Source organism: Oncorhynchus gorbuscha, linkage group LG12 (genome assembly GCF_021184085.1).
Source record: "Oncorhynchus gorbuscha isolate QuinsamMale2020 ecotype Even-year linkage group LG12, OgorEven_v1.0, whole genome shotgun sequence".
Classification (NCBI taxonomy): Eukaryota; Metazoa; Chordata; class Actinopteri; order Salmoniformes; family Salmonidae; genus Oncorhynchus; species Oncorhynchus gorbuscha.
Window position 1 is genome coordinate 42,407,610 of NC_060184.1, and position 27,858 is coordinate 42,435,467.

At 44.2% G+C, this 27,858-nt stretch overlaps 1 protein-coding gene across 3 annotated transcripts in view; it reads left to right on the forward strand.

Annotated features, from left to right (window-relative positions):
* Positions 1 to 1,409: 1,409 nt before the first annotated feature.
* The window catches only part of stxbp5a (syntaxin binding protein 5a (tomosyn)), a 174,508-nt gene continuing 148,059 nt past the window's right edge, over positions 1,410 to 27,858 (forward strand). For all 3 annotated transcript variants that reach the window (XM_046292153.1, XM_046292154.1, XM_046292155.1), the window contains exons 1-2: positions 1,410 to 1,875; positions 6,215 to 6,312. In XM_046292153.1, the coding sequence (XP_046148109.1) occupies positions 1,735 to 1,875; positions 6,215 to 6,312 (239 nt within the window). In that variant the 5' untranslated portion in view covers positions 1,410 to 1,734. The remainder of the gene's footprint in view (positions 1,876 to 6,214; positions 6,313 to 27,858) is intronic.

The window sequence follows — 27,858 nt, forward strand, 5'->3', positions numbered from 1 at the left end:
CATGAAACATGGGACCACCACTTTGTATGTTGTGTTTATATTTGTGTTCAGTATAAATCAAGTGCTATGTTTTAAAATGTAGGTGTTGCATATTACTCTATAGTAGAGCTATGCAAACACCACAATTGAGTTCCTTTTGAACACTTTAATAGTAAAATGGTGAACAATGCAACATAGTTAAGTCTTTAACACTTTCAAAAGTGTTCATTTAATACCAGTACAGTCGGACTCGTATGTTCCCTGAATATAGTGTACAGTTTACACTTTCAGAGTTAAATGTACTCCATTGATTTTGGTGTGTAGTAAGGCCAGTCAGGTGCACTACCACTGTATGTAATAATGATCTATCTGGTGCTTGGGAAGGCTGTGGTGGTTAAGCCAAACAATAAGGATGGGAGAGGGAGAATAGAGAAGGATAGAGGGAGAGGAAAGGGGGAGAAGACAAGAAGGGTGGTATAGCAAAGACAGAGGTAGAGAGAGAGAGAAAGAGAGATAGCTTCCCACCATAGAGCAGAGCAGGGCGAGCAGAACAGAGCAGAGCAGGAGGTATCAGGTGTGGAACTCGGGAGTGTAAACACAACTATTACTTCCACCACTGTGCTTCAGTGTCTACTTCAGTGTGTGTGCCATAGGCGCCTGGTGCGTGTGTGCCAACAGACAGTCCACAGGTGCCCACGCAATATCAGTCAGGCATGAGAGCGACTCACAAAGCTTTTGGGGATCTTAGCATCCTTTAGGGATTGTTCTCTTCTCACGAGAAAACAGTGAAAATAAAGCAAGGTTCAAATAAAATCCTCACAGTGATCACCATGGATAATGAATGAGCTATAAGTGTGGTGTTTTAATATTGATGTGGGGCATATGTACAGCCAAGCCTTGTCAAGGTGTTTCAGGTTGCCTGGCTGGCTGGCTGGCTGGCTGGCTGGCTGGCTGTCTGTCTGTCTGTCTGTCTGTCTGTCTGTCTGTCTGTCTGTCTGTCTGTCTGTCTGTCTGTCTGTCTGTCTGTCTGTCTGTCTGTCTGTCTGTCTGTCTGTCTGTCTGTCTGTCTGTCTGTCTGTCTGTCTGTCTGTCTGTCTGTCTGTCTGTCTGTCTGTCTGTCTTGTCTGTCTTACCCTGCCCTGTCTGTCTGCCCTGATGCATCCAAATATCACCAGGTGCTGTTCACCCTGCCCTCAGTGTGAGTGTGTGTGTGTGTGTGCGAAATAGAATGAGAGAGAGACAGAGAAAGAGGTGGGAGAGAGAATAAGGTAGAAAAGGAAGAGAGCGAGATAGCGAAAGAGAGAGAAATCCTGCCTCTGTAGCAAGGGCAGAGAAGGAGATGTATACGGGAGCAGAGGCGCTTCTATCAAATATCCGGTTGCTGAAATGCGCAGAAGCACCGCTGCTGCTGCGTTCCGCGTTGACTGAGCAGAGAGGGGAGGGGAGAAAAAACGGAGAGAGCGAGCGAGCAGCGTAGACGCAGTGGGACACAGAGTCAGAGAAGACCACACCGACGCACATAGCCACACAACAAATAAATAGAGAATCGACTCGAAATTGCGCGTCAACGAGCCCGACCCGAGCGGTGTGCGGCCGAAACCCTTTTCACCATGGAGACTGCGGTAAAAACACAATCTAAAATGTGAGATTTACGAAGGCAATCAGAAGAGAGCGAGAGAGTGGCTTTACCCCCTTATCTTGCGCTGGTGATTTCAATTCTGTGCTCCGTCGTCGTCGCAGTGTTTCTGGGGTAAAATGAAGAAGTTTAACATCAGGAAGGTACTGGACGGCCTAAAGGAGCAAGCGTCTTCCTCGGTTTCGTCTGGCCAGTCGGGCACCCAGGAGAACAATTTGATGCAGGAGACCCTTCAGTCCGAGAATTTTCAACTCTGCAAGGTGGGCGAGTCAGATGCATTTATTATGCAGCTGTATCAAACATTTCTGTATCAAACGTCTCTATTTTCTTACTGCATATTGGCTGCCGAGTCTTTCGATATTGATAGACTACTTAACGCGCCGCCACCTATTATTATTGATAGCCTACATCTGTTATCATCTGATGAACGGTTAAACTACTATAGCTGACCACCTGCGTTTGCCTGGTCTTTTTAATCAACATCTGTTATGTAAAGGTGTTATAATAATGATGATATAGTTTGCTTCATAGGCAACGCCATCTGTCAATTCCCAGTGTTTGTTAACCCAGCTTGTAAAATGCGCATATGGCGAATGCGTTTAGAGATCTACCAAGATAAAATAGGCTTTCCATCATAATTTTGCGTTTGTTTCAATACATCCCAGCATTAGCCTATATAGTCCTACCTTTATAACGATCTAGTAAATGCATAGGCCTACATATATCCCCCTTCCGTTCAAATAGACTGGTTTCATCGCTCATGCCATCTGCACTTCGCATGAACTGTCACACACAGGGGTTGAGATTAAACAACCCGTTTCTTGCATAATTGTCATGGATGAACATCTCAATCGCTGGGTCCCTGGCCGGTCGATACAGTCCCACCAACACTCACCTTCCAGTTCACACACCCGATTCCCTCATTGATCCATAGAATAAGGCAGCGTCTGACATTTAGACCCGTGTTATCATGCACTGGCTCCCATTATTCATTGAATAGGTCTTGACAGCAGAATGGATGGGGTTAATAAGAGCTCACATTCGATTGACATGCACGCACTGCCGGCAAATCATCTGGAACGAACGTAGCCCATCCTTAGGACGCCACTGCAAATCTATATTATCGTTGATACATAGGATAGGTTGCTTTCTATTCAAATGGACAACCCCTTGAATTTTTGACTGTTTCTCACCTTAATTCAATTGTCATGTTTGGGCCAGGCCAAGATGGCCCGAACACGAGATTGAATTGAACACCTGTATAAGGGCTATTTTATTACACATGATCATGATCATGCAGCCACAGCATCAAGTTCACGGCAATGTGCTGTAGTCCCTTGACTATCCAATACCTCAACCCCTCTGCAGAGTGGAGCACCGACTTTTTTTTCAATGAAATCCATACTTTTTAATAAATCGTTTATCAAATTCCACTGGGCAAAAACTGGGTGAATCAACGTTGTTTCCACGTCCTTTCAACCCTCCAAATATATGTGATGAAGTTTAATCAACATGGAAAACTGAATGGATTTGCAACCACCGACTGTGGATGTAGCCCACTGGTGATTGTATTTATTTGTTTATTTGATGATTGTATGTATTTGTGTATTTGGATTCCCATTAGCTGTTGGGAAAGCAGCAGCTACTCTTCCCGGGGTCCACACAAAACACGAAACATGACAAGTAACAAACCACTGATACACTGATAGACAAGGACAGTCACACACATTTAAAACACACACACAAATAAGGATACAAACAATACAACAAGAAAAAAACATGTTTGTGTCCCACCACAGTCCCACCTTTCCATGAGAGGTTGTTCAATTCATTGTTCTTGTCTGTATGATGTCCTGTTTCATGTTTTGTGTGGACCTCAGGAAGAGTAGCTGCTGCTTTCCCAACAGCTAATGGGGATCCTAATGAAATGTCAAATACCAATACCTTTTTTAAAGGTCATTTTGATGTTTGCTTGAGTTATTGGAGATGGAAGGATGTTCCATGTGATCATGGCTCTGTATAATACTGTGCGTTGCCACGACTTCATTTGGACTTGAGGACAGTGATGAGACCCATGGTGGTATGTCTTGTGCAGGGCTTGCTGCTTTGTTCTGAGCCAGCTGCAGCTTTGCTAGGTCTTTCTTTGCTGCACTTGACCATATTGCCAGACAGTGATCAAGATGGGACTAGACCAGAGCCTAAACAACTAGTACAGTTGATATTTGTGTAAAAAAACTCAGAACATCTTATTATAACAGACATACCCCTTCCCATCTTCACAACAACTTTGTCAATATGACTTGACCATGATAATTGACCATCCAATGTTATACTTAGGAGTTTAGCTTCCACAACTTGCTCAATGGCCACACCCTTTATACACAACTCCAATTGAGGTTTAAGTCTTAGAGAATGTTTTGAAACAAATACAATGCCTTTACTTTTAGATGTAATAATAATAATAGCAACAATTCATTTAATTTGTAAAGTGTTTTTCTCATACCCAAGGTGCTAAAATAATATACACAAGAATAATAAGAACAATCCAAAACACAGAACACAGATAACAATCAAACCTATATACAGTTGTCGTTCAGATCCGGAAGACATGAGAACAGGGTTAGCAGAGGTCCTTGAAGGCTTTTCTGAACAGCAAGGTCTTGGGCTGTGCCTTCAAAGGAGGACATAGACTCCTCAGCCCTAATAGTGTCTGAAAGTGCATTCCACAGCTGCGGAATCATGTAACGGAAAGCTTTTAATCTGCTGCGGGGCTGCTGACAGTAGACGGACCTGGAGGAGTGAAATGTGAATTATAGATTTGTCATTGAATGCAAGTCTAAGAATAGGTAGATTTGTTCTATGTGCTCTATTTCTATGCCTTTTGCATCTTTTACTTTTGATTTTGTACACCAGCTTCAAACAGCTGAAAATACTATATTTTTGCTTATATTTTACAGCATTTTAGATGGTACAATGATTCTCTACACTGTACATTGCTTGTATTTTAGCAACCAAGAAATGGTGGAGCGATTTCTGCATATTGCACATTTTAAGACCACTTTATTATTAATCATCCATTCTGATACTGACTGTAACTTTTTATTTAGAATTCAGTGAGCTCACTGGTTTTGGGTGCTGACATGTAGTGTGTAGAATCATCCATACATAGTCATTCTAGCTTTGTGTAAGACCAGTGGCAAATCATTTGTAGAAATAGAGAAGAGTAACAGCCCAAGGCAACTGCCCTGATGGACACCGCACTGTACATACCTGATGTTAAAACAACTTTAATTGAAGAACACTCTGTGTTCTATTGGATACATTTACGTTTCATTAAAAAGTATGGATTTCAGTAAACAAGGGTACACAACAACAGAGGACATACATAGGTACACTGTAAGGGTTGAATCATTTAGACCAAATAGCGACTCTAAGAAGTCGGAGGTTCATTTAAAAGCTCTAGTCTGCACTCAACTCCGTGGAGCAGTTGAGGTGCTTGGCTACCCCTTGACATGACATTAGGCATACATACCATTTTTTTATCCCTTGGGGCGATGGCAGCCCAGCGTTGAGTGATGCTGCTCATTTCTACATGGCACAGTTTTGTGCGCTTTAACATGAATATTAGTTCATGCTCTTGGGAAAGATTAATATCATTAGGCCTACATAAATGTAAATGATTTGTGGTAGCCTATATCATCGACTTGAAAACGCAGGGCTATTTGTGACGTGTTTCTCTCCATCGCAAGAGTGCGCAAGGGTTTCAGCATTTGCGCTTGGCTAGACCCGTGTAGGCCTAATGTCTGGAATGGTTGGCTAGAACAGCCTAAGCTACATGTCGCCAATTATTTTCGTGAAAATACAAATAAAACTAAAATAGGTCTTGCGGTTTTGATCCAGCCGGGTCCTGGAGTGTCATAATTGGGTTGGCACTCCAGGCGCATATGGTCGAGGGAAATGATCCAAAGCCCAGCCCGTGTTTCCGCTGCTGCCTGCGCGAGGGCAGGTGTCTGCTACAGTGGAGGGGCTCTTACGTAATATGCTTTAGCACTCTGCTCTGCTCTGGCTTTAAGCAAACAAGTAGGCTACAACAACTCGCCGACTGACTTGCCGACTGATGCAATAGGCTCCAGCAGCACCAGCATATTGTGGTAGACCTGTCACGCCCCAAAGTGATTGGTTTTATTGCCGTGTTTTATTTCTACAGTAGTAATGTAATCACGACTAGTTGCTATGTGGGAGACACCATCAAAAGAGATGGCGTTGTTAGTATTATCTGAAAATGGGCCTATGCACACACAATATGATGGAACCTAACTGTTACGATAAAAAAAATCCCACATAAAATGCAAGTTTTTTCTAGAGTCATTGCTGTTGTGCTCATTGTGTTACTGTATATTTTTGTTTATTTGCCTGTTCATTTCAAGTGTTCATTCACAGACTTCAAATTGCGGTTTGAGTACGTATATCGATTGTATTATTTGGACACAAAACTAACGTTACTCTGTTGTGAGAACGCTCATGAAAATTCCCTCTAACCATGATTTACCTGTTGTTTCCGCATCGCCCTGATTTGCTGCCCTTTCATTGGATGCCCAGACTGTCCGTCATGGCTTCCCCTATCAGCCGTCGTCCATGGCCCATGACCCAGTCCAGAAGATCCTGGCCATTGGGACCCAGAGTGGCGCCCTCAGACTGTATCCTTTCTGTGTGGATCTGTGTTTAACTCCATTGATTTGTTTGTGTTTTTGTACCCTGGGTTCCTGGGGAAGGACCTGCATGAGGCTACTCTCAGCCCAGACCAGCAGCAGGTAGGTGGGATGTATGGATAGATGGGTGGATAGACGAATGTTTGGATAGATGGATGAATGAATAACAGGCTGAGCTCATGTTTTCGTATGTATAATCAGTCTACCCATATGTAATAACACATCTTACAGTATAATTGCGTGTTACATTGTAAAAATAAAAAATCCTGATATAGAGCTAGCAGCCTGTTTACAGGACCAACAGCTTGCTGTGCTTCACAACACAAAGCAGTGGAATGGCACCACAGGGAGCCATAACTACAGAGAGCATCCTCCCACTAGCTCGCCTCCTGCCTGCCTCCTGCCTACCTGCCTCCTGCCTGCCTGCCTGCCTGCCTCCTGCCTGCCTGCCTGCCTCTCTGCCTGCCTCCTGCCTGCCTACCTCTCTACCTGCCTGCCTCCTGCCTGCCTGCTTCTCTGCCTGCCTGCGCCAGGCCCCTTTACTGTTCCAGCGTGTGTTCTCGCTGAAAAAACAACTCATTCAGGTGTGATTAAAGGGCGGACAGGTGGGCGTCAACATGCCTCTGTCTCTCTGCCTGTCTGTGTATGTCTTTTTGTCCCCCCATCTTTCTGTCTGATGTCTGCCTTTGTTCCTGCTTGCGGTCTTGTACAAGTGGGCTTCATTTCTACTTATATCTGAATGAGATGAGGCAAAAACAAATCTCAGTTCTAATAGGTGCAGGATAACGGTGTTGATCTATTTGCATTGATATTAGATTGGTGTCAATCAAGATGTAACCATAGAGTTGTTGATATGCTGTTCAGTTTACATTGATGCAATATGTGCTTTCTTTGACTAGTTCAGTTGATGTTGAACTGTCAGTGAATGGTTCAGGGTTTGACAATTCTTCCTCCTCACTGATGTTGGTAGCTTTGAATTTGAGAGACTAGAAAAACGTCATGACTTCAGTCAGCTCTTTGAGTGATGTGGAACAGATAGGTTCTTATCTCTGGGAGAGGAAGGTGAATGAGAGTCATGCAACTGCCTGCGCTTTTCCCTTTTTCGATCAGTGCTCTCGACGATGACTCGGCTCGCTCTTGCCTAATCTGACAACGATGATGCCTGGTAGGAAAGGCATGCTCTTATTGTTACTTTTTTATTTGTCCTTTGATGAAGATGATTTGGCTGAGGGTCTAGTAGTAGACATTTGTTATAGCTGTAGTTGTGTAGCCCTTTGCTTAAAGTATGTCTATAGCCTTGTGCTGTAGCACTAGATTTGTCTCTGTGGCTTTGTCTCTGAGTCTGATTGTATTAGCCTTATAGGACTACTTGCTCGCTATACTTGTAACTATTTTCTGTTGCAATCCTTGCAGCTCTAGCTCTTTGTCTGTTGTGTGGCTGTATACTATAGCCTTAGGTCTTTGATGTTCTGTCTGTCCTGTAGCTCTGTGTCTGTCCTGTAGCTCTGTGTCTGTCCTGTAGCTCTATCTCTGTCCTGTAGCTCTGTCTGTCCTGTAGCTTTATCTCTGTCCTGTAGATCTGTTTCTGCCCTGTAGCTCTATCTCTGTCCTGTAGATCTGTTTCTGCCCTGTAGCTCTATCTCTACCCCGTAGCTCTATGTCTGTCCTGTAGCTTTATCTCTGTCCTGTAACTCTATCTCTGTCCTGTAGAACTGTTTCTGCCCCGTAGCTCTATGTCTGTCCTGTAGATCTGTTTCTGCCCTGTAGCTCTGTCTGTCCTGTAGCTATATCTCTGTCCTGTAGCTCTATGCCTGTTTTGTAGCTCTATCTCTGCCCTGTAGCTCTGTCTGTCCTGTAGCTCTGTCTGTCCTGTAGCTATATCTCTGCCCTGTAGATCTATGTCTGTCCTGTAGCTCTATCTCTGTTCTGTAGCTCTATGTCTGTCCTGTAGATCTGTTTCTGCCCTGTAGCTCTGTCTTTCCTGTAGCTCTGTTTCTGTCCTGTAGCTATATGTCTGTCCAGTAGCTCTATCTCTATCATGTGGCTTTATGTCTGTCCTGTAGCTCTATGTTTGTCCTGCAGCTCTATGTCTGTCCCGTAGCTCTATGCCTGTTCTGTAGGTCTATATCTGTCCCATAGCTCTATGTTTGTCCTGTAGCTATATGTCTGTCCTGTAGCTCTATGTCTGACCTGTAGCTCTATGTCTGACCTGTAGCTCTATCTCTGTCCTGTAGCTATATGTATGTCCAGTATCTCTAGCTCTATCCTCTAGCTTTATGTTTGTTATGTAGCTCTATGTCTGTCATCTATCTCCGTGTCCAGTAGCTGTATCTCTGTCCTGTAGCCATATGTCTGTCCTGTAGCTCTATCTCTCCTTAGCTTTATGTCTGTCCTGTAGCTCTATATCTGTCCTGTAGTTCTATGGCTGTCCTGTAGCTCTATCTCTATCCTGTAGCTATGTCTGTCCAGTAGCTCTATGTCTGTCCTGTAGTTCTATCTCTGTCCTACATCTCTATGTCTGTCATGTAGCTCTATCTCTGTCCTGTTGCTTTATGCCTGTCATCTATCTCCGTGTCCAGTAGCTGTATCTCTGTCCTGTAGCCATATGTCTGTCCTGTAGCTCTATCTCTCCTTAGCTTTATGTCTGTCCTGTAGCTCTATATCTGTCCTGTAGTTCTATGGCTGTCCTGTAGCTCTATCTCTATCCTGTAGCTATGTCTGTCCAGTAGCTCTATGTCTGTCCTGTAGTTCTATCTCTGTCCTACATCTCTATGTCTGTCATGTAGCTCTATCTCTGTCCTGTTGCTTTATGCCTGTCATGTAGCTCTATGTCTGTCCTGTATCTATATCTCTGTCCTGTAGCTTTATGCCTGTCATGTAGCTCTATATCTGTTCTGTAGCTCTATGTCCTGTAGCTCTATGTCTGTTCTGTAGCACTATCTCTGTCCTGGAGCTCTATGTCTGGCTGGTAGCTCTATGTATGTATTGCAGAGCTATGTATGTCCTGTAGCTCCATGTCTGTTCTGTAGCACTATCACTGTCATGTAGCTCTATGTCTGGCTCATAGCTCTATGTCTGTATTGCAGCACTATGTATGTCCTGTAGCTCTATCTCTGTCCTGTAGCTCTACATCTGTCCTGTAGCTCTATGCCTGTCATGTAGCTCTGTCTGTCCTGTAGCTCTTTCTCTGTCCTGTAGTTCTATGTCTGTCCTGCAGCTCTGTTTCTGTCCTGTAGCTATATGTATGTCCAGTAGCTCTATCTCTATCATGTGGCTTTATTACTGTCCTGTAGCTCTATGTTTGTCCTGCAGCTCTATATCTGTCCCGTAGCTCTATGCCTGTTCTGTAGCTCTATATCTGTCCCATAGCTCTATGTTTGTCCTGTAGCTATATGTCTGTCCTGTAGCTCTATGTCTGACCTGTAGCTCTATCTTTGTCCTGTAGCTATATGCATGTCCAGTACCTCTAGCTCTATCCTCTAGCTTTATGTCTGTTATGTAGCTCTATGTCTGTCATCTATCTCTGTGTCCAGTAGCTGTATCTCTGTCCTGTAGCCATATGTCTGTCCTGTAGCTCTATCTCTCCTTAGCTGTATGTCTGTCCTGTAGCTCTATCTCTGTCCTGTAGCTCTATCTCTGTCCTGTAGTTCTATGGCTGTCCTGTAGCTCTATCTCTATCCTGTAGCTATGTCTGTCCAGTAGCTCTTTCTCTGTCCTGTAGTTCTATGTCTGTCCTGCAGCTCTGTTTCTGTCCTGTAGCTATATGTACGTCCAGTAGCTCTATCTCTATCATGTGGCTTTATTACTGTCCTGTAGCTCTATGTTTGTCCTGCAGCTCTATATCTGTCCCGTAGCTCTATGCCTGTTCTGTAGCTCTATATCTGTCCCATAGCTCTATGTTTGTCCTGTAGCTATGCCTGTCCTGTAGCTATATGTCTGTTATGTAGCTCTATCTCTGTCCTGTAGCTATATGTCTGTCCTGTAGCTCTATGTCTGTCATGTAGCTATATCTCTGTCCAGTACCTCTATCCTCTAGCTTTATGTCTGTTCGGTAGCTCTATGTCTGTCCTCTATCTCTATTTGTCCAGTAGCTGTATCTCTGTCCTGTAGCCATATGTCTGTCCTGTAGCTCTATATCTGTTCTGTAGCTCTATGTCCTGTAGCTCTATGACTGTTCTGTAGCACTATCTCTGTCCTGTAGCCATATGCCTGTCATGTAGCTCTATATCTGTTCTGTAGCTCTATGTCCTGTAGCTCTATGTCTGTTCTGTAGCACTATCTCTGTCCTGGAGCTCTATGTCTGGCTCATAGCTCTATGTATGTATTGCAGAGCTATGTATGTCCTGTAGCTCCATGTCTGTTCTGTAGCACTATCACTGTCATGTAGCTCTATGTCTGGCTCATAGCTCTATGTCTGTATTGCAGCACTATGTATGTCCTGTAGCTCTATCTCTGTCCTGTAGCTCTACATCTGTCCTGTAGCTCTATGCCTGTCATGTAGCTCTGTCTGTCCTGTAGCTCTTTCTCTGTTCTGTAGCTCTATGTCTGTCCTCTATCTCTATTTGTCCAGTAGCTGTATCTCTGTCCTGTAGCCATATGTCTGTCCTGTAGCTCTATCTCTCCTTAGCTTTATGTCTGTCCTGTAGCTCTATGTTGGTCCTGTACCTCTATCTCTGTCCAGTAGCTCTATCTCTATCCTGTAGCTTTATCTGTCCTGTTGCTATGTCTGTCCTGTAGCTCTATCTCTGTCCTGCAGCTCTATGCCTGTTCTGTAGCTATATCTCTGTCCTGTAGCTTTATGCCTGCCATGTAGCTCTATGTCTGTCCTGTATCTCTATCTCTGTCCTGTAGCTTTATGCCTGTCATGTAGCTCTATATCTGTTCTGTAGCTCTATGCCTGTCCCGTAGCTCTATGTCTGTTCTGTAACACTATCTCTGTCCTGTAGCTCTATATCTGGCTCGTAGCTCTATGTCTGTCCTGTAGCTCTATGTCTGTCATGCAGCGCTACCGCTGTCCTGTGGCTATATGCATGTTCTGTAGCTCTATCTCTATCCTGTGGCTCTATGTCTGTCCTGCAGTTCTATGTCTGTCCTGTAGCACTATCTCTGTCCTGCAGCTCAACAGTATGTCCTGTAGCTCTATGTCTTTCCTGTAGCTCTATCTCGGTCCTGTAGCCTGTAAGGCTAGCTGTTATCAGTGTGACTGTGGCGAGGCTGTTGGCGGTGCTCGCCTCTCCTTTCTTCCCATGGAGGATAACAGGATGTGGCAGATCAAGGGCCTGAGCCTGGCAGCGGGCGGAGCTGAGCGGGCTGGAGAACTACGGCAGGGGAAGAGGAGAAGACAGGAGAGGGTCCCCAGATCTGCCAGCCTAGTGAATGGCCTGTGATCCTAAAAACTGTCCCGTTTGTGATGTTGGCCAGGGTTAGGACGATGTGTTTACTGTCCCTTTGGTAATGTCAGAGAGAGAGAGAGAGAGAGAGAGAGAGACGCATGTACCTACACACAGAAACACATCACACACACAGAAACACATCACACACACAGAAACACATCACACACACACAGAAACACAGAGAGAGACACAAAGAGAGAGAGAGTGAGAGAGGCACAGAAAAAACACAGAGCGATAGAGGAGAAGAGAAGAGGGGAGAAGGAGAGAAAATAGTTCTCTTGATGTCATGCGCCACTTAACTTCTCAGCTAAGGTTAGACCCATGCAGCTCCTGTGCTTTTCAACAAGCATGAAAGTCATATTGATCTGTGTGTTGTAATGAGCCTTACTGCACACACACACATGCACACACACGCCCTGTCTCAATTGTTTGGGATCAATCTGCATCATTAGGCTCTGCAGCAATATTTTCTTTGTCTCAAAATATGTAGGGAGCAATTGAAAGATGTCTGGCTGCACCAGCAGTTTAGCTATATTAATTGATCTGCTCATTGAAGTGTGAGAGGATAGAGAGAAAGGACTGTGTTACTAATACAGACTGCAGAATGACCATATTACAGATCAAATCAAATCAAATTTATTTATATAGCCCTTCGTACATCAGCTGATATCTCAAAGTGCTGTACAGAAACCCAGCCTAAAACCCCAAACAGCAAGCAATGCAGGTGTAGAAGCACAGTGGCTAGGAAAAACTCCCTAGAAAGGCCAAAACCTAGGAAGAAACCTAGAGAGGAACCAGGCTATGTGGGGTGGCCAGTCCTCTTCTGGCTGTGCCGGGTGGAGATTATAACAGAACATGGCCAAGATGTTCAAATGTTCATAAATGACCAGCATGGTCGAATAATAACAAGGCAGAACAGTTGAAACTGGAGCAGCAGCACAGTCAGGTGGACCGGGGACAGCAAGGAGTCATCATGTCAGGTAGTCCTGGGGCACGGTCCTAGGGCTCAGGTCCTCCGGGAGAGAGAAAGAAAGAGAGAATTAGCGAGAGCATATGTGGGGTGGCCCGTCCTCTTCTGGCTGTGCCGGGTGGAGATTATAACAGAACATGGCCAAGATGTTCAAATGTTCATAAATGACCAGCATGGTCGAATAATAGTAAGGCAGAACAGTTGAAACTGGAGCAGCAGCATGGCCAGGTGGACTGGGGACAGCAAGGAGTCATCATGTCAGGTAGTCCTGGGGCATGGTCCTAGGGCTCAGGTCAGTTGAAACTGGAGCAGCAGCATGGCCAGGTGGACTGGGGACAGCAAGGAGTCATCATGTCAGGTAGTCCTGGGCCATGGTCCTAGGGCTCAGGTCCTCCGAGAGAGAGAAAGAAAGAAGGAGAGAATTAGAGAACGCACACTTAGATTCACACAGGACACCGAATAGGACAGGAGAGGTACTCCAGATATAACAAACTGACCCTAGCCCCCCGACACAAACTACTGCAGCATAAATACTGGAGGCTGAGACAGGAGGGGACAGGAGACACTGTGGGCCCATCCGAGGACACCCCCGGACAGGGCCAAACAGGAAGGATATAACCCCACCCACTTTGCCAAAGCACAGCCCCCACACCACTAGAGGGATATCTTCAACCACCAACTTACCATCCTTAGACAAGGCAGAGTAAAGATGGTATATGTGGTAAAGCCCAAGGGGTACTTCCCTTCTTCAAGTAGACACTAATCTAACATGCCCATATCAGTGAAATGTTTGCAGTGGTTTCTAAGCTTTCATATATCCATGGCTTCCAGAATGGGAGGAAAGATGGAGGGAGGTGTTTCTACAGTATTGAACCAGGTCTGTAATCTGTTTGTGTGTGTTTTGGGTGGCCTGTGGGTGTTTCTATGCAGCAGTGCCTGGCATGATGACTCCTTCACACCAGGGTGGGCGAGCAGGGGAAATAGCAGTCCTATAATCCAGCCGGACAGACACAGATCAATGGGTCAAATTGTCGCGCCGCACATCGACAGATTGTCTCATCACCGGGGCAGAGGGTGTTGGAGAAATCACACACGCACGCACGCACGCACGCACGCACGCACGCACGCACGCACGCACGCACGCACGCACGCACGCACACACACACACACACACACACACACACACACACACACACACACACACACACACACACACACACACACACACACACACACACACACACACACACACACACACACACACACACACACACACACACACACACACACACACACACACACACACACACACACACAGATGAATGCTCTGGCACACATACACATAGATACACGCGTACACATACACGCACAGGCACACACATTGCAGAGTTATACACTCCATTTCCATCCATGTTGCCTCTTTGTTGTTTAATGCATTATTGGTCCACAGTATTGGTATTACAATGCGACTAGATTCTCTATCTGGCTTACCCCTTCCCTGCTGTAGGGATCTGGTTGTAGATATCTGGTTGTAGAGATCTGGCTGTAGAGATCTGCTGTAGAGATCTGGTTGTAGGGATCTGCTGTAGATATCTCTGTAGAAATCTGCTGTAGATGTCAGGCTGTAGAGATCTGCTGTAGAGATCTGGTTGTAGAGATCTGGTTGTAGAGATCTGATTGTAAAGATCTGGTTGTAGAGATCTGCTGTATAGATCTGCTTAGAGATCTGGCTGTAGAGATCTGGCTGTAGAAATCTGTGGTAGAGACGTGGTTGTAGAAATCTGTTGTAGAGATCTGCTGTATAGATCTGGTTGTAGAGATCTGGCTGTAGAGGTCTGGTGGTAGAGATCTGCTGTAGAGATCTGGTTGTAGAGATCTGGCTGTAGAGGTCTGGTTGTAGAGATCTGCTGTAGTTGTCAGGCTGTAGAGATCTGCTGTAGAGATCTGGTTGTATAAATCTGCCTTAGAGATCTGGTTGTAGAGATCTGCCTTAAAGATCTACTGTAGAGATCTGGTGGTAGAGACCTACTGTAGAGGTCTGGTTGTAGAGATCTGGCTATAGAGATCTGGTTGTAGAGATCTGCCTCAGAGATCTGCCGTAGAGATCTGCCGTAGAGATCTGCTGTAGAGGTCTGATTGTAGAGATCTGCCTCAGAGATCTGGGCATAGAGATCTGCCTGTAGAGATCTGCCTGTAGAGATCTGCCTCAGAGATCTGCCGTAGAGATATGCCTGTAGAGGTCTGGTTGTAGAGATCTGGCTGTAGAGATCTGGCTATAGAGATCTGGTTGTAGAGATCTGGCTATAGAGATCTGGTTGTAGAGATCTGCTGTAGAGGCTTAGCTTCTTACAGAGTGGTCCTGTGTGGCTCAGTCTGTAGAGCATGGCACTTGCAATGCCAAAGGCAGTGTGTTCGATTCCAACTGGGACCACCCATACATAACATGTATGCACGCTTGTCTGTAAGTCCTTTTGAATAAAAGCGTCTGCTTACATGTATATTATTATTCTATATTGTGAGAGTAGAGCAGCTAGCTGTGATGCTGGATTGAGAGAGAGAGAGAGACTAATTAAACAGCACAGGCCAGCCAGCCTCACAGAGAAAAGATGTTCCATTTTCCAGGTCAGAAGCCACTGTGCATTTATCTATTGATCTATTTGTAGTTTTATCAGATTTTTAAAATCATTTGGGATTTTTTTACCCTTCCCTTCCCTGGTCTGGCGTCTCTCGTCGTGAGCTAACCATTTCAGATGGCACTCCACAGTACAGTCCAGGCCTGGGGTTGTGTGTGTGTGTGTGTGTGTAAGTTTGCGTGTGTATGTGGGTGTCAGTATTTACATAAATGTGCTGAAGCTGAGGGGAGGCAAGGCTGAATGAGACAGCAACAGAGAGGTGTGTGTGTGTGTGTGTGTGTGTGCGTGCGTGCGTGCGTGCGTGTGTGCGTGTGTGTGTTCGTGTGCATATGTTTGTGTGTCTGGCTTTTGTATGCACGTGTGTGTGAGTGAAATTAGCATGTGTATATTTTACAATCTCACCATGTGTGTGTGTGTGTGCGTGTGCATATGTTTGTGTGTCTGGCTTTTGTATGCACGTGTGTGTGAGTGAAATTAGCATGTGTATATTTTACAATCTCACCGTGTGTGTGTGTGTGTGTGTGTGTGTGTGTGTGTGTGTGTGTGTGTGTGTGTGTGTGTGTGTGTGTGTGTGTGTGTGTGTGCGTGCGTGCGTGCGTGCGTGTGTGTGTGTGTGTGCATATCTTTGTGTGTCTGGCTTTTGTATGCATGTGTGTGTGAGTGAAATTAGCATGTGTATATTTTACAATCTCACCATGTGTGTGTGCATATATCCTGCATTCACACAGGCAGCCCAATTATGATAAATGTTTCACCAATTGGTGTTTTGAACAATCAGATCAGCTCTGAAAAATATCTGATGTGAAGAGATCTGATGTGATTGATCAAAGGAACAATTAGTGAAAAAAAGATCAGAATTGGGCTGCCTGTGTAAACAAAGCCTATATACACTCCCCCACATATTTATTTGGACAGTGAAGCTAAAACCAGCATTTTGGATTTGAGAAATGTTTCTATGAGAAAACAGAACAGAATGGCATTTTATTTGAGGGTATTTCCATCCATATCTGTTTTAATGTTTAGAAATGAATGGAGTCACTTTTATTGTAAATAAAAATATAATATGTTTCTGGACATACATTAATGTGCCCAGCAAACAGGGGACTTCCTAATGACATTAGGCAACGTTCCTATTAGGTCCCTTTAACCTGTTAGTCCTATAGGGGCAGTATTTCATTTTTGGATAAAAAGACGTGCCCGTTTTAAGCGCAATATTTTGTCACGAAAAGATGCTCGACTATGCTTGGATTGTTGATTGATAGTTTTGGAAAGAAGACACTCTGACGTTTCCAGAACTGCAAAGATTTTCACTGTGAGTGCCATAGAACAAAATCTACAGGCAAAACCAAGATGTTTGAGTGACCAGGAAATCAACAGGATTTCTGGAGGCACGTTTTCCATGATCTCCTTATATGGCTGTGAATGCGACAGGAATGAACGGACACTTCCTATCGTGTCTGGTGTCTGCAGCATTGTGACGTATTTGTAGGCATATCATTGGAAGATTGACCATAAGAGCCTACAATTACCAAGTGTCCCGCACGGTGTCTGCGTGGAAATTGGTGCGCAAAAGTCAGGTACCAGTATTTTTCCATCCGAATCAGAGAAGAATGCACGCTTCCAGGGAAGGCATTTCAATGAAGAGATATATGACAAAACACCTTGAGGATTGATTCAAACAACGTTTTCCATGTTTCAGTCGATATTATGGAGTTAATTCGGAAAAAAGTTTGACGTTTAGGTGACTGAATTTTCGGTTAGTTTCGGTAGCCAAATGCATAGTAACAAAGCGGAACGTTGTGTCCTACACAAGCATCTTTCAGGAAAAACTGGACATCTGCTATGTAACTGAGAGTCTCCTCATTGAAACATCTGAAGTTCTTCAAAGGTAAATTATTTTATTTGATCCCTTTGCTGGTTTTTGTGAATGTTGCGTGCTAAATGCTAACGCTAAATGCTAAGCTAGCTATCACCACTCTTACACAAATGATTGATTTTCTCTGGTTCTACAGCATATTTTGAAAATCTGAGACGACAGGATTGTTAAGAAAAGAATAAGCTTGAGGACAGGCATATTTATTTCATTTCATTTGCAATTTTCAGAAATCGCTAATGTTGCGTTATGGTAATGAGCTTGAGGCTGTAGTCACGATCCCGCATGCGGGATGTGGCGGCCTAGGGTTTTGACGAGATGTTATCCCAGTGACGTTCTGAGAACATTCTAGGAAGATTACAATATATCGTTAAGCTCAGTTTGGTCGCAGAATAATGTTGTAATAAGGCATTTAGATGTCCATTAGGGAACATTACGAAAATGTTCCTATTTGGTTCTGATTGAACATTATCCATGGGACATTCAATGACCACAAGGAAACGTTCACTTGGTTTAGTCCCTACCAGGACATCACTGAGGTCCATGCCAGGGCCTTTTTAGGACATTCTCAGGACTTTCATTTTACTAGTCATTAGGATGTCACGTGATGGTCCCAAGGGAACTTCCCTGCAAAAAACAACTGTCGTTAAGACGTCCTCGGAACGTCACGAAATGGTCACCTAAAGTGGTCAGGAATTTGCATCATGGTCACCTGGAGGTTTTGTCTAGTTGGTTTGTTACATTCCAGGATGTCCTAACGACTCATTTTTGTTTGCAGGGTGGATGGAAAATCATGAATGAATCGTGAATAATGATAAGTGAGAAAGTTACAGAGGCATAAATATCAACTCACCTCCTCCTCCCCGTAAAAGTAATAGATTACAAAAAGACGAACTGTAATACATTACGTTAAGAGCAAAAAAGCATGATTACTTATAAGATTACTTTTAAAGTCAGACCGGATGTCTGTGAAATAAATCTTTGACACCTTTCTGTTTTCTCAATTACATTTAAATCATCATTGAAAAAAGGTGCAAGTTTAAGTTCCACCTGAGCGAGTCTGACCACTATGATGACACACTAAATGTGTTTAATGGATCGCAGGAAAAGAGCAGGAATAGGCTTTCATAGGTTACAGTCCAAGCTATGTCTTCCAATGGTGTGACTGCTGTCGGCATCCAAAGATGATCTAACTTGAATAAACGCTTGGAGGACGACAGCAGTGGTGTAGCCTACGGGCGATACGGATATCACTTCTTATTTCACTTTTTGCACCACAGATTGTGGTTGTTGTGGATGGCTGTTCACAAATGTAAACCGTATGTGTATTTTAATGTAAGTTGCCTATCAATCATTGTTTTTGTGGCCAGTGGACAACCAGTGAAAAATGTGCCCTTGCATCAGCTGCATAGTGCAGATCCAGGGCCTGATTAATGTCCGGGCTTACATGGGATGAAGCCCGTAGGGGGCCCTTGAGACAGAGAGAAATAGAAATGTGTATATACAGTTGAAGTCAGAATACATTTAGCCAAATACATTTTAAACTCAGTTTTTCACAATTCCTGACATTTTATCCTCTTAAACCTTCTCTGTCTTCGGTCAGTTAGGATCACCACTTTATATTTAAGAATGTGAAATGTCAGAATAATAGTAGAGAGAAGGATTTATTTCAGCTTTTATTTAATTCATCACATTCCCAAGTGGGTCAGAAGTGTACATACACTGAGTTAGTATTTGATAGTATTGCCTTTAAATTGTTTAACTTGGGTCAAACGTTCCGGGTAGCCTTCCGCAAGCTTCCCACAATAAATTGGGTGAATTTAGTCCCATTCCTCCTGACAGAGCTGGTGTAACTGAGTCAGGTTTGTAGAAGTCCTTGCTCGCACACACTTTTTAGTTCTGCCCACAAATTTTCTATAGGATTGAGGTCTGGGCTTTGTGATGGCCACTCCAATACCTTGACTTTGTTGTCCTTAAGCCATTTTGCCACAATTTTGGAAGTATGCTTGGGGTCATTGTCCATTTGGAAGATCAAGCTTTAACTTCCTGACTGATGTCTTGAGTTGTTGCTTCAATATATCCACATCATTTTACTCCCTCATGATGCCATCTATTTTGTGAAGTGCACCAGTCCCTCCTGCAACAAAGCACCCCACAACATGATGCTGCCACCCCTGTGCTTTTCCAAGTTGTTTAAAGGCACAGTCAACTTAGTGTATTTAAACATCTGACCTACTGGAATTGTGATACAGTGAATTATAAGTGAAATAATCTGTCTGTAAACAATTGTTGGAAAAATCACTTGTGTCATGCACAAAATAGATGTCCTAACCGACCTGCCAAAACTATAGTTCGTCAACAAGAAATGTGTGGAGTGGTTGAAAAACAAGTTTTAATGACTCCAACCTAAGTGTATGTAAACTTACGACTTCAACTGTATACAGTATGAGTCAAAAGTTTGGACACACTTATTCATTCAAGTGTTTCTTTATTTGGACTATTTTCTACATTGTTGAATAATAGTGAAGGCATCAAAACGATGAAATAACACATGCGGAGATTGGAGTATTATTATTTGACCCTGCTGGTCATTTATGAACATTTGAACATCTCGGCCATGTTCTGTTATAATCTCCACCCGGCACAGCCAGAAGAGGACTGGCCACCCCTCATAGCCTGGTTCCTCTCTAGGTTTCTTCCTAGGTCCTGGCCTTTCTAGGGAGTTTTTCCTAGCCACCGTGCTTCTACACCTGCATTGCTTGCTGTTTGGGGTTTTAGGCTGGGTTTCTGTACTTTGAGATATCAGATATCAGCCGGCTATATATTTTTTTAATTTTTAAATTTGATTTGATATGGAGTCATGTTCGAACCGAAAACGTGTTAAACAAATCAAAATATATTTGAGATTCTTCAAAGTAGCCACCCTTTGCCTTGATGACAGCTTTGCACACTCTTGACATTCTCTCAACCATAAGTTAGTCACGTGGAATGCATTTCAATCAACAGGTGTGCCTTGTTAAAGGTCATTTGTGGAATTTCTTTCCTTCTTAATGCATTTGAGCCCATCAGTTGTGTTGTGACAAGGTAGGGGAGGTATACAGAAGATATCCCTATTTGGTAAAAGACCAAGTCCGTTTTATGGCAAGAATAACTCAAATAAGAGAAACAACAGTCCATTATTACTTTGTGACATGAAGTTATGTTAATCTGGAAAAGTTCAAGAACTTTTAATGTTTCTTCAAGTGCAGTCGCAAAAACCATCAAGCTCTATGATAAAACTGGCTCTCATGAGGACAGCCACAGGAAAGGAAGACCCAGAGTTAACTCTGCTGCAGAGGATAAGTTCATTAGAGTTCCCAGCCTCAGAAATTGCAGCCCAAATAAATGCTTCAGTGAGTTCAAGTAACAGACACATCTCAACATCAACTTTTCAGTGGAATTTGCGTGAATCAGTCCTTCATGGTCGAATTGCCACCTCTGAAGGCCAACAAGAAGAAAATACTTGCTTTGGCCAAGAAACACAAGCAATGTGTATTAGACTGGTGGAAATCTGTCATTTGGTCAGATGAGTCCAGATTTCTCAGATGATCTCCGCATGTGTGGTTCCCAGTGTGAAACATGGCAGAGGAGGTGTGATGGTGTGTGGGTGCTTTGCTGGTGGCACTGTCTGTGATTTATTTAGAATTCAAGGCACACTTAACCAGCATGGCTACCACAGCATTCTGCAATGATATGCCATCCCATCTGGTTTGTGCTTAGTGCGACTATTATTTGTTTTTCAACATGACAATGACACACCTCCAGGCTGTGTAAGGGCTATTTGACCAAGAAGGAGAGTGATGGAGTGCTGCATCAGATGAAGTGGCCTCCACAATCACCCGACCTCAACCCAATTGAGATGGTTTGGGATGTGTTGGACCGCAAAGTGAAGGAAAAGCAGCCAACAAACTCCTTCAAGACTGTTAGAAAAGCATTGCAGCTGAATCTGGTTGAGAGAATTCCAAGAGTGTGCAAAGCTGTCTTCAAAGCAAAGGTTGAAGAATCTCAAAAATAAAATATATTTGGATTTGTTTCACACATTCTTGGTTACTACATGATTCCATGCGTTATTTTGATGTCTTCACTATCATTCTACAATGAAGACAATAGAAACAAAGAAAGAAAAACCCTTCGATGAGTAGGTGTGTCTAAACTTTTGACTGGGACTGTATATACAATGCCTTGCAAAAGTATTCATCCCCCTTGGTATTTTTCCTATTTGTTGCATTAAAAACTGTTATTTAAATCGATTTCTATTTGGATCTCATGTAATGGACATACACAAAATAGTCCAAATTGGTGAAGTGAAATGAAAGAATTAGGGAAAAGTGGTGCGTGCATATGTTTCCCCCCTTTCGCTATGAAGCCCCTAAATAAGATCTGGTGCAACCAATTACCTTAAGAAGTCACATAATTAGTTAAATAAAGTCCAACTGTGTGCAATCTAGGTGCCACATGATCTTTCACATGATCTCAGTATACAGTGCCTTGCGAAAGTATTCGGCCCCCTTGAACTTTGCGACCTTTTGCCACATTTCAGGCTTCAAACATAAAGATATAAAACTGTATTTTTTTGTGAAGAATCATCAACAAGTGGGACACAATCATGAAGTGGAACGACATTTATTGGATATTTCAAACTTTTTTAACAAATCAAAAACTGAAAAATTGGGCGTGCAAAATGATTCAGCCCCCTTAAGTTAATACTTTGTAGCGCCACCTTTTGCTGCGACGGTTCGCTCATGGAAAAGTTTTAGTGAGAGATTAAACTTTGTCTTTACTCAGAAAACGATGCTCCCTTCCTCGTCCGCCACCCGACAGAGGCCTAACAGGCAGACAAGGAATAGAGGAATATAATATAAATGGTGGGTACTGTGGATCAGACTGGCTACTTGTAAACCATGGAGTAGGTTAATCCACAGTCAGGACTGAAGTGGCATGATGTGGCCATGGTAACCAGATTATGTGGTCCCCAATCTGTGGTGCATTGCACTCCCAATGAGGAATTCTACGCCTGAGTTATCTTAGAGAAATTGAAATGGAGTTTACCCACTGTGTTTTGGTCTGTTTGCTTACCCTTCTTTTGTGTCAGTCTCTCACTCTCTCTCTCTCTCTCTCTCGCTCTCTCTATGTCTCCTCTTCTCTTTTTGCTCTCTCTTTCCCACCCTCCCTCCTCTACTCCTCCTCTACTGCTTTTGATCAACACTCCTCTCCTTCCCCCTGGCACTGCAGATGGTAGTGTTTGGGTGTTGGTTGTGTGTGTGTGTTGGCCAGGTGAGGTAGACACCAGACTGTGCTGTACTGTGTCCCAGTGCAGTCCAGGCCAGGCTACCTGGTCATGGGGACGTCACCTACCTGTTCACTAATTACAGTCAATAGATGGCAGCACACACTTGACTGGCTCCTCACTGTAAATACAGGCCTCATTTGGACGCTGAGAGGGGAGACATACAGGTACACACTGCAAACACGTGCGCGCACACACACACCACACAGGTTGAACACATGGAGGCAGGCACACACACACAGAAACAAGCAATGTAGAGACGTACACACACACGCACATACACTTCATTACATTTAGGGGGTGACAGGCCGCGGGGAGGCTGGAGGCTGCAGAGAGGCTGACAGAGTGTCTGTCATTCAGCCAGTGGGTCTTTCCATCAAAGGTTGCCCAGGGCCCATAGATCCATCTTATCGCCCCCACACTTCAAAGAAATCCTTCCAGGGCTGCCTGCTGCAGTCGATGGATGCCCCCCGGCGAGGCAACCTTAGTGGGCCCATATCTGAGGATCTCTCCCTCTCTCCCTCCAATTACCTCCTGCCTCCATGGTGGAGGGGAAAAGCTAATGCTAGAGAAAGGGAGGGAAGAGAGTGTCATTATGAAGGGCTAATATGAGCTTGATGAGTGAAAGGCAGAGCCAGTGTGTGTACTGAACCCCCTCTTTAAAAAAGTATTAAACTAGAGGGGAGAAAGACTTCTTGAATAGGGGCAGTGTTCACTTTACCAACATTTTCTCCTACAAAAGGGTGTTTGTGTCACCCGTAGATTGAAAAAAAAAACATGGCAGATTTGGAATTCATGCTAAACATTCTTAAACATAATGCCATAATTGTATTATATAAATGTCACATCGTATCAAATGTCATATCATAATGTCATAGTCATTGTAATTTAAAAGCTCAGATTAGAGTGACAGGTACAGTAGAGGCTGGGATCTGTTTTTAATGCTAGTACCAGTCATCTGCATTAACCAGGCTGTGGTTGGCTCCAGTGATAGAGTAAACACATGCAAACACAGCTTACCCACCTAATATTTAATGAATAGCATTAATACCCACCTATTATGTTCAATCAATAGAAAAGTTTAAAGTTTTAATGTCCCGTGCACAAGTACAGTGAAAGGCCATTCTTGCAAGCTCTAAACCCAACAATGCAGTAATCAATAACCATGTAATACTAGAAAAATCATATATAAGGTAGAACAATAACACAGGGTCAATTAGTTCTGGTACCATATTTACAATGTGCAGGGATACTGGAGTGATAGAGGTAGATACAGTATGTGAGGGGTCAGGTGACTAGGAATCCGAATGTATGATAAACAGAGTAGCAGCAGCGTACAGTATATGAGGATTGCATGTGAGTGGGCGTGTGTGTGTATAGTCAGTATAAAGGTACTGTATGTGCATTTTAAGCGCGTGTGAGCAAATGATGAAGTGAGTGTTTGTGTGTGTATTGGAGTGTCAGCGTGCGTGACACTCCAACACACACACAAACTACTACTCGCCTCCTGTCATTTTGGAAATGTTAACATATATTTTTCTACCTCTACATCCCTGGCTGTCCCCATCCCTGAGAGTAATGTGATGACATGACAAGGCACTAACAACAGGCTTTAGAGTGACAGTTGGATCTGTCTGAAATGCTTGTACAACAATCATGTGCAGGTTGAGATAGTAGCATGCAGGTTGCATTGGTAACCAACATCTCTGAGAGTGATGTGATGACATGGGACCTGACTCCCTGGATCTTTGCCCATTCTTCAATACAAAACTGCTCCATTTCCTTACATTTACATTTACATTTAAGTCATTTAGCAGACGCTCTTATCCAGAGCGACTTACAAATTGGTGCATTCACCTTATGACATCCAGTGGAACAGCCACTTTACAATAGTGCATCTAAATATTTTAAGGGGGGAGGGGGTGAGAAGGATTACTTTATCCTATCCTAAGTATTCCTTAAAGAGGTGGGGTTTCAGGTGTCTCCGGAAGGTGGTGATTGACTCCGCTGTCCTGGCGTCGTGAGGGAGTTTGTTCCACCATTGGGGAGCCAGAGCAGCGAACAGTTTTGACTGGGCTGAGCGGGAACTGTACTTCCTCAGTGGTAGGGAGACGAGCAGGCCAGAGGTGGATGAACGCAGTGCCCTTATTTGGGTGTAGGGCCTGATCAGAGCCTGGAGGTACTGAGGTGCCGTTCCCCTCACAGCTCCGTAGGCAAGCACCATGGTCTTGTAGCGGATGCGAGCTTCAACTGGAAGCCAGTGGAGAGAGCGGAGGAGCGGGGTGACGTGAGAGAACTTGGGAAGGTTGAACACTAGACGGGCTGCGGCGTTCTGGATGAGTTGTAGGGGTTTAATGGCACAGGCAGGGAGCCCAGCCAACAGCGAGTTGCAGTAATCCAGACGGGAGATGACAAGTGCCTGGATTAGGACCTGCGCCGCTTCCTGTGTGAGGCAAGGTCGTACTCTGCGGATGTTGTAGAGCATGAACCTACAGGAACGGGCCACCGCCTTGATGTTAGTTGAGAACGACAGGGTGTTGTCCAGGATCACGCCAAGGTTCTTAGCACTCTGGGAGGAGGACACAATGGAGTTGTCAACCGTGATGGCGAGATCATGGAACGGGCAGTCCTTCCCCGGGAGGAAGAGCAGCTCCGTCTTGCCGAAGTTCAGCTTGAGATGGTGATCCGTCATCCACACTGATATGTCTGCTAGACATGCAGAGATGCGATTCGCCACCTGGTCATCAGAAGGGGGAAAGGAGAAGATTAATTGTGTGTCGTCTGCATAGCAATGATAGGAGAGACCATGTGAGGTTATGACAGAGCCAAGTGACTTGGTGTATAGCGAGAATAGGAGAGGGCCTAGAACAGAGCCCTGGGGGACACCAGTGGTGAGAGCGCGTGGTGAGGAGACAGATTCAAGTTGGATGGGTTCCGCTGGTGCACAGCAATCTTTAAGTCATACCATAGATTCTCAATTGGATTGAGTGGGCTTTGACTAGGTCATTACAAGAAATGTAAATGTTTCGAATTTACTTAACTGACTTGCCTTGTTAAATAAAGGTTACATTTTTTAAATATAATTTTTTAAATAGCACATCCCCACTCTCACCTCCCCAGTCCTGCCATAGTGTAATCTAGGAGTCCCCTCCCACAGGAGACTCAGCTGCTATGGATAACTACAGAGAGATAGAGGCTATGGAAATTGGACACTGGCTACGGGTATAACTGGGTTTGCTGCACTGTACGGCCGGTTGGAAGAATATCCAGAGTACAGGCCTCGGTGTAACGTTCATTCCTTCGACGATAAACGAGAATCCGACCATCACACCTGGTGAGACAAAACTGCGACTCGTCAGTGAAAAGCACTTTTTGCCAGTCCTGTCTGGACCAGCGACGGTGGGTTTGTGCCCATAGGTGACATTATTGCCAGTGATGTCTGGTGAGTACCTGCCTTACAACAGGCCTTTAAGCCCTCAGTCCAGCCTCTCTCAGCCTATTACGGACAGTCTGAGCCCTGATGGAGCTATTGTGTGTTCCTGGTGTAACTCGGGCAGTTGCTGTTGCCATCCTGTACCTGTCCCATAGGTGTGATGTTCGTATGTACCGATTCTGTGCAGGTGTTGTTACGTGAGGACGATCAGCTGTCCGTCCTGTCTCACTGTAGCGCTGTCTTAGGTGTCTCACAGTACAGACATTGCAACTTATTGCCCTGGCCACATCTGCAGTCCTCATGCCTCCTTGCAGCATGCCTAAGGCACGCTCACGCAGATGAGCCTGTTAGTGATACCAATGGGCATCTTTCTTTGGTGTTTTTCAGAGTTAGTAGAAAGGACTCTTTAGTGTCCTAAGTTGTCATAACTGTGACCTTCATTTCCTACCGTCTGTAAGCTGTTAGTGTTTTAACAACCGTTCCACAGGTGCATGTTCATTAATTGTTTATGGGTCATTGAACAAGCATGGGAAACCGTGTTTAAACCCTTTACAATGACGATCTGTGAAGTTACTTGGATTTTTATGAATTATCTTTGAAATACAGCGTCCTGAAAAAGGGGCGTTTCTTTTTTTGCTGAGTTTACGCAGTGGCAATACCAAAATAAGGGATCTAATGATTCTGTCTCTTCGTAGCAAAATCTGCAAAGCTGAGATGGTTGTATGCCCAATATACATAACATTCCGTTTGTGGCAAGAATTTTGTATAATAATTTCAAGTTCCGAATCAGGTGTTGTTTTGCATAGCAGTTCATGAATCATGTGCCACGGAATTTACATATCGCAAATCTCAGTGTATTTTAGTATTTTCAAATTTCACTGTAAGGTCTGTTGTATTCAGCGCTCGTGATAAATCAACTTTGATTTGATTTAAATAAGAATTTGTTCTTAATTAAGACAGTCGTGAGCCTCACAAATTAGCGATTTAATACTGGTTGGAAATAGTGTGTTTGAATGTAGGGTTTAACCATGGTGAAGTTGTATAGTGTGTTGGAACGTAGGGCTTAGGTGTGGTAAAGGGGTTTAGTCTGGGTTTGACTGTGAGGTTTTGGGAGATATCTTTGATGTATGGCGGAACCTGCAAGTCTTTCCCCTGGTGTTTGACGCTGTGAAAGCGTCGCGGTGCATGTCGAATACTGAGCCTCCGCTGCACTCCATCCTTTTAGGCTCCCTTTCTCTTTTTTTTCTTTACTTCTCACTCCCTCTCTATCAGTCTCGCGCTTCTCTCGTCTTATCTCTTTCACACTCTCCTTGTCTTTTCTCTGTCATTCTCACTTTTTCTCTTTCTTTCTTTCTTTCTTTCTCTTTTGATCTCTCTGAGTTACTCCTCTCTATCCCTTCTCTCTGTTTCCTCAGTGTATGATGAATGATCAGCATTACTCTGACTGTAAAGCCTAACTTAATTAGATCACGGCCCCAGCCCCAGGATCTGCCCATCAACATCGTATAAATAATATATCATATTATTATCATGTAGATGTGATGGTATTTACTCCCAGCCACTGCTCTCCTGTCCTGTTGCTCCTCCTCCGTAGGCAGCTGATGACAGTGTCATCACAGTGAGAGTATGGGGAAGACGCACACACACGTTCTTGCGCACGTAGGGTGACTCAGGCTTTAATGCCTAGCCACGTGGCTGTCATGATAGCCGCCCCCCCCCCTCCCATTGCTGAGGACCTGTATTAATGTGTTTGTGTGCGTGCACGTTAGCAACGTGAATGGCCACAGGGATGTTTGTTTTTTTGTCTGATTGTGCTAGAATGCAGATTTTAGTTGTGATGTCAATGTACGAATGGGGGAGGCGCAAAGAGAGGGATGGAGAGATGGGGGGGAGGGCATCAGGGGAA